At 39.9% G+C, this 13,491-nt stretch overlaps 1 protein-coding gene across 1 annotated transcript in view; it reads right to left on the bottom strand.

Moving 5' to 3' along the window:
- LOC111156761 (phenylalanyl-tRNA synthetase 2, mitochondrial) overlaps positions 1-13,491 on the bottom strand; it is a 399,584-nt gene that overhangs the window by 140,290 nt on the left and 245,803 nt on the right. Inside the window, exon 6 of the mRNA XM_022517827.1 lies at positions 8,806-8,957. Coding sequence (XP_022373535.1) covers positions 8,806-8,957 — 152 coding nt within the window. The remainder of the gene's footprint in view (positions 1-8,805; positions 8,958-13,491) is intronic.

Genomic DNA, 13,491 nt, shown 5'->3' with positions numbered 1-13,491 from the left:
ACTTCCCAGACCAATGGCTGCCCTGCTCTGAACCTATAGCCCTAGACATTCCCTCTCAGACAGGGAAGGCTTGTGGGGCATCAGACACATGCAAGAAACTGTGCAGGCCACACACGAGGCTTAACCCACCTTATTATCACCTTCTATTTTTTTTTTATAATCATTTTTAAAAATTTATTTTCAGCATAACAGTATTCATTGTTTTTGTACCACACCCAGTGCTCCATGCAGTCCGTGCCCTCTCTAATACCCACCACCTGGTTCCCCCAACCTCCCACCCCCCCCACCTCTTCAAACCCTTCAGATTGTTTTTCAGAGTCCATAGTCTCTCATGGTTCACCTCCCCTTCCAATTTCTCCCAACTCCCTTCTCCTAACTCCCCATGTCCTCCATGCTATTTGTTATGCTCCACAAATAAGTGAAACCATATGATAATTGACTCTCTCTGCTTGAATTATTTCACTCAGCATAATCTCTTCCAGTCCCCTCCATGTTGCTACAAAAGTTGGGTATTCATCCTTTCTGATGGAGGCATAATACTCCATAGTGTATATGGACCACATCTTCCTTATCCATTCGTCCGTTGAAGGGCATCTTGGTTCTTTCCACAGTTTGGCGACCGTGGCCATTACTGCTATAAACATTGGGGTACAGATGGCCCTTCTTTTCACTACATCTGTATCTTTGGGGTAAATACCCAATAGTGCAATGGCAGGGTCATAGGGAAGCTCTATTTTTAATTTCTTGAGGAATCTCCACACTGATCTCCAAAGAGGCTGCACCAACTTGCATTCCCACCAACAGTGTAAGAGTGTTCCCCTTTCTCCACATCCCCTCCAACACATGTTGTTTCCTGTCTTGCTAATTTTGGCCATTCTAACTGGTGTAAGGTAATATCTCAATGTGGTTTTAATTTGAATCTCCCTGATGGCTAGTGATGATGAACATTTTTTCATGTGTCTGATAGCCATTTGTATGTCTTCATTGGAGAAGTGTCTGTTCATATCTTCTGCCCATTTTTTGATATGATTATCTGTTTTGTGTGTGTTGAGTTTGAGGAGTTCTTTATAGATCCTGGATATCAATCTTTTGTCTATACTGTCATTTGCAAATATCTTCTCCCATTCCGTGCATTGCCTCTTTGTTTTGTTGACTGTTTCCTTTGCTGTGCAGAAGCTTTTGATCTTGATGAAGTCCCAAAAGTTTATTTTGGCTTTTGTTTCCTTTGCCTTTGGAGACATATCTTGAAAGAAGTTGCTGTGGCTGATATCGAAGAGATTACTGCCTATGTTCTCCTCTAGGATTCTGATGGATTCCTGTCTCATGTTGAGGTCTTTTATCCATTTTGAGTTTATCTTTGTGTACGGTATAAGAGAATGGTCGAGTTTCATTCTTCTACATATAGCTGCCCAGTTTTCCCAGCACCATTTATTGAAGAGACTGTCTTTTTTCCACTGTATATTTTTTCCTGTTTTTTCAAAGATTAACTGACCATAACCTAAATAGACCGATACCTAGTAACGAGATTGAAGCAGTGATCAAAAACCTCCCAAAAAACAAGAGCCCAGGACCTGATGGATTCCCTGGGGAATTCTATCAAACTTTCGAAGAAGAAATAACACCTATTCTCCTGAAGCTATTTCAAAAAATTGAAGCAGAAGGAAAACTTCCAGACTCTTTCTATGAAGCCCGCATTACCCTGATCCCCAAACCAGGCAAAGACCCTACCAAAAAGGAGAATTTCAGACCAATATCACCGATGAATATGGATGTTAAGATTCTCAACAAGATCCTAGCAAACAGTATCCAACAGCACATTAAAAAGATTATCCACCATGACCAGGTGGGATTCATTCCTGGGCTACAATAATGGTTCAACATTCGCAAATCAATCAATGTGATAGAACAAATAAATAAGAAAAGAGAGAAGAACCACATGGTCCTTTCAATTGATACAGAAAAAGCATTTGACAAAATCCAGCATCCGTTCCTGATTAAAATGCTTCAAAGTATAGGGTTAGAGGGAACATTCCTGAACTTCATCAAATCTATCTATGAAAAACCCACAGCAAATATCATCCACAATGGGAAAAAGCTTGCAGCCTTCCCATTGAGATCAGGAACACGACAAGGATGCCTACTCTCACCACTCTTGTTCAACATAGTATTAGAAGTCCTAGCAACAGCAATCAGACAACAAAGAGAAATAAAAGGTATCCAAATTGGCAATGAAGAAGTCAAACTCTCTCTCTTCGCAGATGACATGATTCTTTATATGGAAAACCCAAAAGACTCCACCCCCAAACTACTAGAACTCATACAGCAATTCAGTAATGTGGCAGGATACAAAGTCAATGTACAGAAATTAGTGGCTTTCTTATACACTAACAATGAAAATACAGAAAGGGAAATTAGAGAATCGATTCCATTTACTATAGCACCAAGGACCATAAGATACCTGGGAATAAACCTAACCAAAGAGGTAAAGGATCTGTACTCGAGGAACTACAGAACACTCATGAAAGAAATTGAAGAAGACACAAAAAGATGGAAGACCATTCCATGCTCTTGGATCGGAAGAATAAACATTGTTATACTGCCTAGAGCAATCTATATTTTAATGCCATTCCAATCAAAATTCCACCAATATTCTTCAAAGAGCTGGAGCAAATAATCCAAAAATTTGTATGGAACCAGAAGAGACCCCGAATCACTAAGGAAATGTTGAAAAACAAAAATAAAACTGGGGGCATCACGTTACCTGATTTCAAGCTTTACTATACAGCTGTGATCACCAAGACAGCATGGTACTGGCATAAAAACAGACATATAGACCAGTGGAACACAGTAGAGAGCCCAGATATGGACCCTCAACTCTATGGTCAGTTAATCACCTTCTATTTTTTATTGCTAGTTCACTCTTCTTGCGTTATTTAGCCCCACAAAAACTGGGATCTCGGGGCACCTGGGTGGCTCAGTGGGTTAAAGCCTCTGCCTTCGGCTCAGGTCATGATCCCAGGGTCCTGGGATCGAGCCCCACATCGGGCTCTCTGCTCTGCGGGAGCCTGCTTCCTCCTCTCTCTCTCTGCTGCCTCTCTGCCTACTTGTGATCTCGGTCTGTCAAATAAATAAATAAAATCTTAAAAAAACAAAACAAAAAACTGGGATCTCTTGCGTTACTATCCGTGTGGTCCCAATGAGCCCGATGTGTCCTATAACATAGGAACTCGAGAAGCGATTGGTTAACATTCTTACAACAGGCCTCTGCGTGAAGTTCAAGGCAGTCTGAAAATGGCAGTGCCTGAGTTGGAAGCTATTGAGTTCAGGCTACAGGGAAAACAAAGAAAGCTCCATATAGACAGTAAACCTACCGACCTATATAACAAGGTCAGAGGCCTGTCCATTTGACTCATGTGGCTAATTAGAGCGAGGGCAGACACCTGATTGCAGGAGAACCTGTCCTCCAGCTGGTCAGTGACCTCTGACTTGGCCAGAAAATCTCAGGCCGGTGAGACTCCTTTGTCGGGAATGTCAGAATTGGGCAAAGTGCTAGCAAATGGTGCTGAGCACTGACACCTGAAGGTCATTTAGACTTGGGGGCTGGGCAGGGTATTCTGAGCTCTGCCAAATACAGAGAGAGCACAAGCTATATGGTTGAAAGCAGGAAGCAGGGGAGAGCCAGAGAGGGCGTGAGGAAATAAAACATGACAGAGAAGCAGAAATTGGTAGACAAACCCCAGAAAGGGCAATGGAGACAGAAAGGTCAGACCCTGCCCTAGCTCCTGCTCTTTCTGAAGCCTAGCTGGGGTGCCCAGCTTTTCTGATGTTTTGTCATGTGTGTTTCTTGGAACCATAAGAACCCCTGCTGGAACACCTCCCTCTTGTAAGGTCCTTCTGTCCCTTCTCCCTGCTGGTCAGAACACAAAAGTAAAGCATGGTTTTAAGAAATAATATTTTTTAGAAGACATAAGAAATTCTCCACTAAATAATATCCCAGTGGTTCTCAACTGAGGGCAGTTTTGCCTGACAGGGGATATCTGGCAATGTCTGGAGGCATTTTTGGTCATCATAAGGTGCTGGGTACTGCTGACATCTTGGGGTGCACAGAACAGTCCCCCCAACAAAGAATTATCTGGCCCCAAATATCAGCAGTGGAGAGGCTGAAGAACCCCATTCTAGACCAGAAGGCTGATAATACATAGCATACATCATTCCGGGATCAAATGTCATCTGATGCATACGCATGAAAAAAGTCAAGACTGGGAAATGTAACGACATGAAGAAATGTGGTGTTAGGGTGTTGACATGATGGGTGAATCTCACCTTTTCATTTTTAAACTTTTTTGTTTTTATTGGATGCAATTTGACAAAGCAAAATCAAACACACCAAAGAAAGAAAGAAAGAAAAGAGAAGAGAATTAAGATTAAGGAGGGAAAAACAAGAGGAAGGGAAGAAGGAAGAAGTCACCCCAACTGCCTTATCCACAGGGACGCCTGCCCCCATGCTGTAGCCAATTAGGAGCAGGTAATACCCGTGATTCATATCCACTGAGAAGGGGGGCAGCCACACGGAGAAAGTGCCTCTCTTGGTGGAGTCCCTCTTCGGCACACCATGAAAAACTGGAGACAAGCGCTCTGGTACCAACCTGTGCTAAATTTGTTCCAACCACAAGTGGTCAGTCAGGAAGAACAGAACCATTAACTGGATCAAGGAGGCCTCAACAGAGCTGGGACTCGCCTTCGGTGCCCATGCCTCAGGATGCTTACCTCTAGCATCTCAGCCCCAACTAGACCCTGGCTGTGGGTTCACGGATTCAGGAAAGCATGTCCATGACTGAGCAGAATGCACGGAGTGAGCAGCAGCCCCAGAAACATGGTGGAGGTCTATGAGAAGCACTGATCTGGGGACATGGTCAGGGAGAACCTGCTATAGACACCTGGGGCATTCTCCCCACCACCCATTTCTTGTAGTCCAGTCAAGTAAGTCTTTTAAATCCCCCAATTCTAACTTCCGAAAGCCTCTACCTTGAGCTCAACCTAAATCTGTCCTATCTGAGCCGCAAGGACTAGAACAAAAAGTCATCTTCTTCTAACCTGAATAGCTGTTACCTGTGACCATTCAGGACAGACTACTATCTGTAACCCAGAAAAATGTGCCCATTTGTCTAACATTATGAAATTAGGTTCCTATTCAGCAGTTTTGTCTCCCTGAAGCATCTTGGGATCTGCTCTTGTTCGCAAGACATGACACCTAATTTATTAAAAAAGAAAAAAAGACATAACTTGTTCAACTACTTGTTTATTTCAAAGAGTCTTTCATGCACTACTAGCATTTCTCAGTTCTTGATGTTAGGCAAAGAAAGGGTCAGAGCTCTTTGGACTGCCTAGCAATATTTAATTTATGCGTTGAAAATAAAGTAAGTCCTAAGCTCCAGATAGGCACTGATGAGTACAAGATCAGGTGACCCTCCACTTGCCACCACCCAAGTCAGGAACTCTTACTGGGAGGAGAACAGGAGGGTGCAGGGTGCCCGAGGGAAAAAGACCTCCAAGAGGAGAATTTTAGAATATATGAGCAGGGGTCAGTTAAAGAATTGTATGTGGCTCCCTCCTGTATATCAGGGGTCAGAAACTATGGGCCAAACCTAGCCCATCATCTGTTTTTGTAATTAAAGCTTTGCTGGAACAGAGCCATGTTTGTTTGGTTCATTTCGTCCATGGCTTTTACAATAGCAGAGTAGGGCACAGGTGTTGCAGAGACCCTATGGCCCTCAAAGTCAAAACTATCTACTAACTGGCCCTCAACAGAAACAGTTTGCCACCCTCCCACCCTAGATATTTCCTGAGGATCTTTAGTCAGTGAGCCACTATTACTAAATAATGTGTCCCTTTCTGCAAGTCTGTCCTTTCCCTCAGGGCTGTAATAGCAAAGTTTACCTTTGGTTGTCAGTAACAAAGATCTAAAAACCAGTGGCTTCAACAAGATACTTGTCTCTCATATAAAAGTCCAGGGCTGAACTGACACTCCAGTGCCAGAGACCCAGGTTGTACTCGACACAACTTCCATTGCCAAGGTCATACCATGGTCCAAAATGGGTGCTGAAGTACCAGCCATTACATTCACATCCAAATGGCAGGAAAGAAAAGGACAGCCTCAATAGTGGAGGCTTAGAAGTGTAGACTTTTAGTTAGCTGGCAAGCTGCTTAGACAAAAAAATCAATTCTACATTATTTTTTAAATGGGGGATTGGATATTGAGAGATAATTAGCAACCTCTGCCTCAGAAGCCTTACTCCAACCACCAAGACCCTTATTGAGATAGGTGTGCACCCTGGGCAGGCTAATCATTTGGCATAGCTTCAGAATAGTTGGCCTTAAATATTTGTTTAACATTCACTTAAAAGATGGTAAGGTCAGTGCCAATAAAAAGTATTTTTTTAGTTGGTTGGTTGTTTTCAAGTTTCCAATCGAGAGTACTGTGGTACTGTGTCCTCTGGAAGCAACTGGACAGATTCTCCTTTCATAAACTAGAATACAGTTGTGTGTATAGACCTGCATCAGCAGAACACTCCTATACAGTCCAGTGATTTTTTTTTTAATGGAATATCTGCCTGCCTGGTGCGTCCATGGTCAAAGGATTCCGATGCTACCTCACTCTCACAGCAATTTCTCCAATTAGCATGCCCATTCAGCATTTATTCTCACCAACGCAAATCACCTCCCAGTCAGAAAATCCCAATATTTACCCCGCCCCCAAACCACACTTACTCCCACATCCAGGCCATTACATCTATCTCCAACCTTTAAGATCTGATCATCTCCAACCAGAAAGGGCTACTCCTCTAACTTTTGACACTGATGATATGAGAGTAGAGGCAGGGCTCAGGCAATGGCAGGTGGCAAAAGCTTGAGAAGTACAAAATTAGGAATGGATTCTGAATCCTTAATTCTTATGGTTTTTTTACATATTAAACAACAATGGGGAAAAGATAACAAATCATGGCCTTTTGGTATCTCAGTTACTATTGAATAATCAGTCATGGTCCTACATTTTCCCTCTTCTTCAATAGTAAGTAGCTGGAATTTCACTATCAACATGCAAATTCCTAGAAATTTCTCTCACAGAAAAGACCCAGACTGAATGGGTCTTCCATCGTGTCAAAAACCCAAGCTGCTCCATATATACTGTTTTCTGTAAAGTTAGGGAAGAGACATCATCTGCAAACTCTAAAATATATTTAAAGTCTGCCAAAAGCAGCTGAAAGCAAGTAGAAGCTAATGAGATGTGAAGGAAGGAAACACACGCAGTGGCATTTCTCAGAAAATATCAGCAAAGACACATTTCTCAGACGTGAGGGTTATAATCTGAAGTTCAAAGTCTTTATCATCAATAAGTGCTGAAACTGAAGTAAACAAAGGCGAATCTTCTGTTTGTAAGAAGAGAGGATTTGGGGTGGGAGGCAGAACTATACAAGGAATCAATGAGATGAATGAGCCGTATTCAAAGAAAGGGTTATTTCTTGGCACTGGAGAGGATAAAAGCCGTAGAGTGGTGAGGACGGTTAACGTGAACGATCACCCTAGCCCCTCCCTGCCATGTCAACACCCACACTCATACCTCAACTTTGTGCCCATAACTGGTTCAGAAAATCCAATGTCATTCAAATATAAGTAACAAAAAGGCAAATCATATGCATACCACAGGTACATCAATTTGAAAACTGGGGAAAAAATAAGGAAGATGAAAGAAAAACTTATTAACAAAGAAGTCATAGAAAAAAATATTGCCACTGGATCGTAAGAAATTGCTGGGCAAATACCTTGCAATAAATTTTAAAAACCAAATGAAGCAATTCCTCTATGAAGTAAAACTACAAATCAGAGATAATTCATAGAGGAAAACAGAAGAAACTGAAATGTGAGCTTGCCGAGCTCATAAAAGGGGGAAAAACAAAGTAATCGAAGATGGAGATGGGATGTGAGCGAGGAAGAAGAGACTGCAGAAAACAGTAAGGGACAGACAAGACAGCAATGAGAAAAGCATTCAAAATGAAGTGGAAATGAGTTTTAAAACATTAGAGAGAAAGTAATAGGTAGAGAAGTCACATAAAGGAGAGCCTTCTTATGCAGAACTGGAATTCCGGAAGAATGAAACAGAGTAGAACAATGGATCAGAACAAATCCTTAATGATACAAGTCAAGAAAACTTTTCTAAAACCAAAGTAGAATCAAATCTGATAAGTGTAAGACTATAGGGCACATGCGCGCACATACACACACACACACACACACACACACACACACACACGCACGCGCATACACACACACACGTCCCAGGGGAAAACAGGCCAACGCTGAGATGGGTCCTGATTAAGTTACTAAACTTTATCCTAGAACCTAATACAGCTTTTGGCATGAGGCAAGTGGTTAATAAATATTCACTGAGAGACTGACAGAACAGCTTTTTCTCCACAAACCTCTGTTTCTGACACAACTCCTCTGTTCCTGGGATGTGATAATGGTAAGAAATCACTTCTAAAAACAATACTGAAAAACTCCAAGATCTTTAAAACATTCTGTTTCACATATTTACTAAGGCAGGAAAGATTAAAATTGCATTTTAGAAAGATTTTCATAAAGGACTGACATAAAAGTCTTTTCTAATAAACTATATATTCACGATAAATTCTGGAGACATTCTGTCTCATATGCACTGAGTTTCAGCAAAATTTTATTATATATTTCCATACGCCATTTGTCACATAGAAACAAGAAAGGGATAAAATCAGAAAGCTTTTTACTTACTTTGGATGTTTAAACTTGTCTATCAGATCAACTCTTTCCACCAGGTCTCCTCCAATTGTCCGTACTAAGTCATAGAAATCGTTTTCTATAAAATTTTCAGAGGGCAACCAGAATGAGATGTCATTTATCACAGCAGGGTATTTGCTAAAAGGCTAACAAAACAAGAGAAGAAAAGATAGATTGATTTGTTAGTTGCCTAAGAATGTTTAAATTTTTCATAGAAAGTTATACTTGGCTAATTAGAAAATGCTGGTAAAACATTATTTCAGCACTTGAATTTTCAGGAACAAAATAAACTTAAAAGATAAGCCAAATTCAAAATTAGCAAATTCCATTATGAATGTTACAGATTCTTATCACATTCATGTGTAACATTACCATATATTATATTTATATAACCATTAATGTTCAATTTAGTATAAAGCAATTTGAATATATATTTCAGTTTTTTCATTTGAATACTAGAGGAGAAAAGTTCAAATTTAATTAACAAGCGATTCATTAACTTCCTGTGATATTTTCAGGAAGTCATTTTAATAGAGAAATAAGTAAAGGCTTGTCAAAATTGATATTTCAATTAGTAATGTCATTATTTGTTAGTATTTCTAATTATTAAAATAAAGGACTGGGATGATAAGTAGTCACTTTGGGAGTTATTTTTCAAATAATGGCTCCAAGGATGGATAAACACAAATGTAGCCATTTCCCCCATTTTATCCTATTTTTCCCAGTTTATTCAAGCTCATCATTATTTTGGATAGACAGTTAAAATTAGATACTTTTAAAAGTTATTGCCTTTGTTTACATGGCTTACACACACACACACACACACACATATAAAATGGGTGCTGGTCTGTAAGTTACTGCTACAATAAAAAATGTTCTTTATATAACTATTAAGTCCTCAGGGGAGATGTGCTGAAGTATAAATAAATCTGTTAGAAAAGCAAATTTATAAACTGGTTTACACCAAGCCTGATACCACTATAAACCCTTTGGTGAATCACTGATCAAAAAAAGTATAACTTTTTAAATGGCAAAACCTCTGAAGAACCAAAAACTCACACAAAAAATGATTATTCAACTTGAAGTATCAATAAAGTTGTCAGACAAATGCATCAGTTCAGAACACACATTTCAAATGAACCTAATAAAGCTACTATCTAGGTGCTTTTGACAAAATACTGCGGCTCCTGAAAAACATCCTTGGTTTTCTCTCCTTTGGCAAAATCAAAATCCTGTAGTAAATCACCCATGGGTCAATGTAACAATATAGGAGTATGGTGATTGCACCAGTTGCTCTTCCCTTGGACAACATCTTCTGCCACTTCAGGAATACGGAAATTTAGGGAGTTTGGATAAAAGACTGGGATTGCCAACAATTAGCATGTAATGCCCTCTTTAGCTGACCCAAGCTGAGGTACCATTGAGCTCTGATGACAGACATGGCAGGTGCCCACCTGAGCAGGAGTGTCAGCAACCCACTGACAACAATACGGTAATAACAAACAAAATAAGGCAGTCAGCCAGACTAGAGGTCCCCGAGACATTAAAAAATACATTTTACAGTAAATTAGAGTTTTAAAAACCAAGGAGAAAAGCCCAGACTGCTGTACTGCAAACTAGTTCAAGTTAACGAATTATATATAACAAGTTTAAAGTAATGGTTTACCTAAAGGAAGCATTCACTATACTAATTGGTATATGTCAGGTATGGGATACCTCCTAGTGCCTTCTACTCCTTTGAAGGGGAAAATAAAAGTCTGTTTTGAAAATAAGATAACTACAGACCTATGGCTATTGGAATGTAGGCTTCCTGATGCTTAGCCAGAGGCGGTGTTAAAAACTTCTAGTGGCTTCCCACTATTTTATGATAAAGTCCCCAATTCTTGAAAAGCTCTAACTCTCTCTGTTGTTCTCCAGAGAGAACATACCAGTCTTGCTTATTTGGTTCTTTTTTTTTTTTTTTTTTTAAAGATTGTTATTTATTTATTTGACAGAGAGAGATCACAAGCAGGCAGAGAGAGAGGAAAGGAAGCAGGCTCCCTGCTGAGCAGAGAGCCCGATGCAGGGCTCGATCCCAGGACCCCGGGATCATGACCTGAGCCGAAGGCAGAGGCTTAACCCACTGAGCCACCCAGGTGCCCCTGGCTTATTTGGTTCTGGAACACACTAAGCTCCTTCCTCCAGATACTGATTCTCGCCCTCCCTATCCTATTTCTGCTCCTCAGTTACCACGTTCATCTCCAACCCCCCACAGCTTCAGTAGTCCCTTGCTATGGCAGCCTGTACTTCTCGTACATAGTACCTTCCGTTCTTGTAATTATTTGTGTAGTTACTTAATGTCTGTCTTCCCAGTATATTTCAGTTTTTGAGGGTGGGGTGTGTATCTTCTTTTTATCTCAAACCTCTCTTACCCTGCACAGGTCCCGTGACACTGCAGGCACGCCTCCAGGACGCATGACAACGCTACCTTGTGTGAGCAATGGCCATGTTACAGTGAATCAACTTAGCTGTTCTTTCTTCTCCAACCAGCCCAGCTCATGGACATGGCAGGGAAATAAGGCATAGAGACTTGCCTCTATCCCTGGCTATGCTGTGATAAGGAGAGAGTGACCACATGCAATGACAAAGAAGAGGCAGACAGGCAAAGTGATTTGGTAGGAACTTGATAATCCACAATCTTAGAACCAGATAATTTTAGAACTGGGAAAAAAAAAAAAAAAAACCTGTTAACCTAAATGAAGAGGTAAACTGAGGCAAGCTTGAATTATCAGAAACTGAGTTTATTCAGGAAGAGCAGAGGAGTTGCAATTCAGAAAATGCATGCTGGGGCGCCTGGGTGGCTCAGTGAGTCAAAAAGCCTCTGCCTTCGGCTCAGGTCATGATCTCAGGGTGCTGGGATCGAGCCCTGCCATCGGGCTCTCTGCTCAGCAGGGAGCCTGCTTCCCTCCTGTTCCCTCTTGCCTGCCTCTCTGCCTACTTGTGATCTCTGTCTCTCAAAATAAATAAATAAATAAAAATGCATGCTGCATGTGAGTCTGTTGAGGGCTGGGGCAGCTGTATTAATGGGAAGGAGCGCCCAGAGAAGGCAGGCCCGCCGGAGTCCAAGCAGGGAGTTCACTGGCCGGAGGATGGTGAAAGGTTCTTGGCAGATGTTCACTGGTCTGGAGATGAATCTCAGTCCTCTGTAAATCAGGCATTTACAGGGAATCAGTCTCTTCATTCTCAAGTTCCATTCTTCGGAGGGAGCCTGTGTGGGATTCTCCACATCGTATCTTCCGGTTCCAGTTTAGACTGAAATCCTTTCACAGGTCTTAAATAGCATCTGGTATTATTTTTGTTTTCTCATTTCTTTTCTTGATCTAGATGAGCAATGTCTATTTTATTAGTTTTATCAAATAACCATGAATTGATTTATTCTTTTGAGATCATCTCTATAATTCTCGTGGTAGTTGTTTTTTGTTGTTGTTGTCATTTGTTGGGGTTTTTTTTGGAATTGAAAAGGTGATCAAAACTACAGTTATCGTAGAGACTTTAAAAGTCACAAGTCAATATTATGAACTACTTAATAACAATGAGTTTGAAAACTTGGATTAAATGATAATTTTCACTCAAGACAGAAAATTTAAACTGATTGATAATGTACCAAATTGAATTATCAGTCAAATCTCAAAAGAAAAGTGTTAGACTCAGATGGTTCATAGTATAACTATCAAATATTTCAGGTGAAGCAGTCTCTTTAACACCCAAACTATTTCACGAAATAGAAAAGGAGGGAAAAATCAACTGATCTCATTGAGTTTATAAACTTTAAGCCAAAGCTGGATAATCACAGAATAATTGAAAAAAAAATTGTAGACCAATTTCACCTTACAACCTACATAAAAAATCCTAAATGTAACTTCAGCAAATACAATTAAACAGCATATTAACATAAGAACACAAAATGACCAAGTAGGGTTTATTCTGGAATAATGGGAATGCTCTGAAACCAAAAACAATCTACTAATCAACATGTAAGGAAAAAAAAAAAATCCTGATTTTTTTTTTTTCAGAGAGAGGAAGCATTTGATAAATATAATACTTATTCATAAATAAGAAAAAAAGAGTTTTTTGGCAAACTATAAATAGAAGGCAACTTCCTTCCTTCCAAGATATTTATTGTAAACCTATAGCAAATATATTCAAGTTAAAATTTTTTAGAAAGCATTCGAAATAAAGTCAGGAGCAACAGAAGGATACCCTCTCTCACCCTTGCTCTGTCACATTATAAATCCTAACCCAAGGGAGGAAACAGAAACAGCTATTGGAATGGAACAAGGCAAAATTTGTGATCCTCATTTGAATCTTCCTTACTAACTATATAACTTGAACAAACTGCTTATCTCTGTTTTCAGTTTTCTCATCTGAAAAACAGAGGATTATTTGTATTTATCTCATATAATAATTACTATTTTATTTATATCATTAGACAGACAATATTCAAGAGTTAAAGTGAATGAACTGGAGGTACATATATCACTATGGCTAAAATACAAAAAAGTGTATGTTGAGTTTCCAAAAAAACTAAGTTGTATTGAGATGTAGTCACTATCATATCTATAAGGAGTTTTAAAACGGGTATGGCAATAATAAATACATACAGATAAATTGTACAAATTGTATTACAACAGATGTGGGAAG

The sequence above is a fragment of the Enhydra lutris genome, unplaced genomic scaffold, assembly GCF_002288905.1.
Source record: "Enhydra lutris kenyoni isolate GAN:26980312 unplaced genomic scaffold, ASM228890v2 scaffoldscaffold48, whole genome shotgun sequence".
In the NCBI taxonomy this organism is placed as follows: Eukaryota; Metazoa; Chordata; class Mammalia; order Carnivora; family Mustelidae; genus Enhydra; species Enhydra lutris.
The sequence above is the reverse complement of the archived record's forward strand: the minus strand, read 5'-3'. Positions and strand labels throughout refer to the sequence as shown.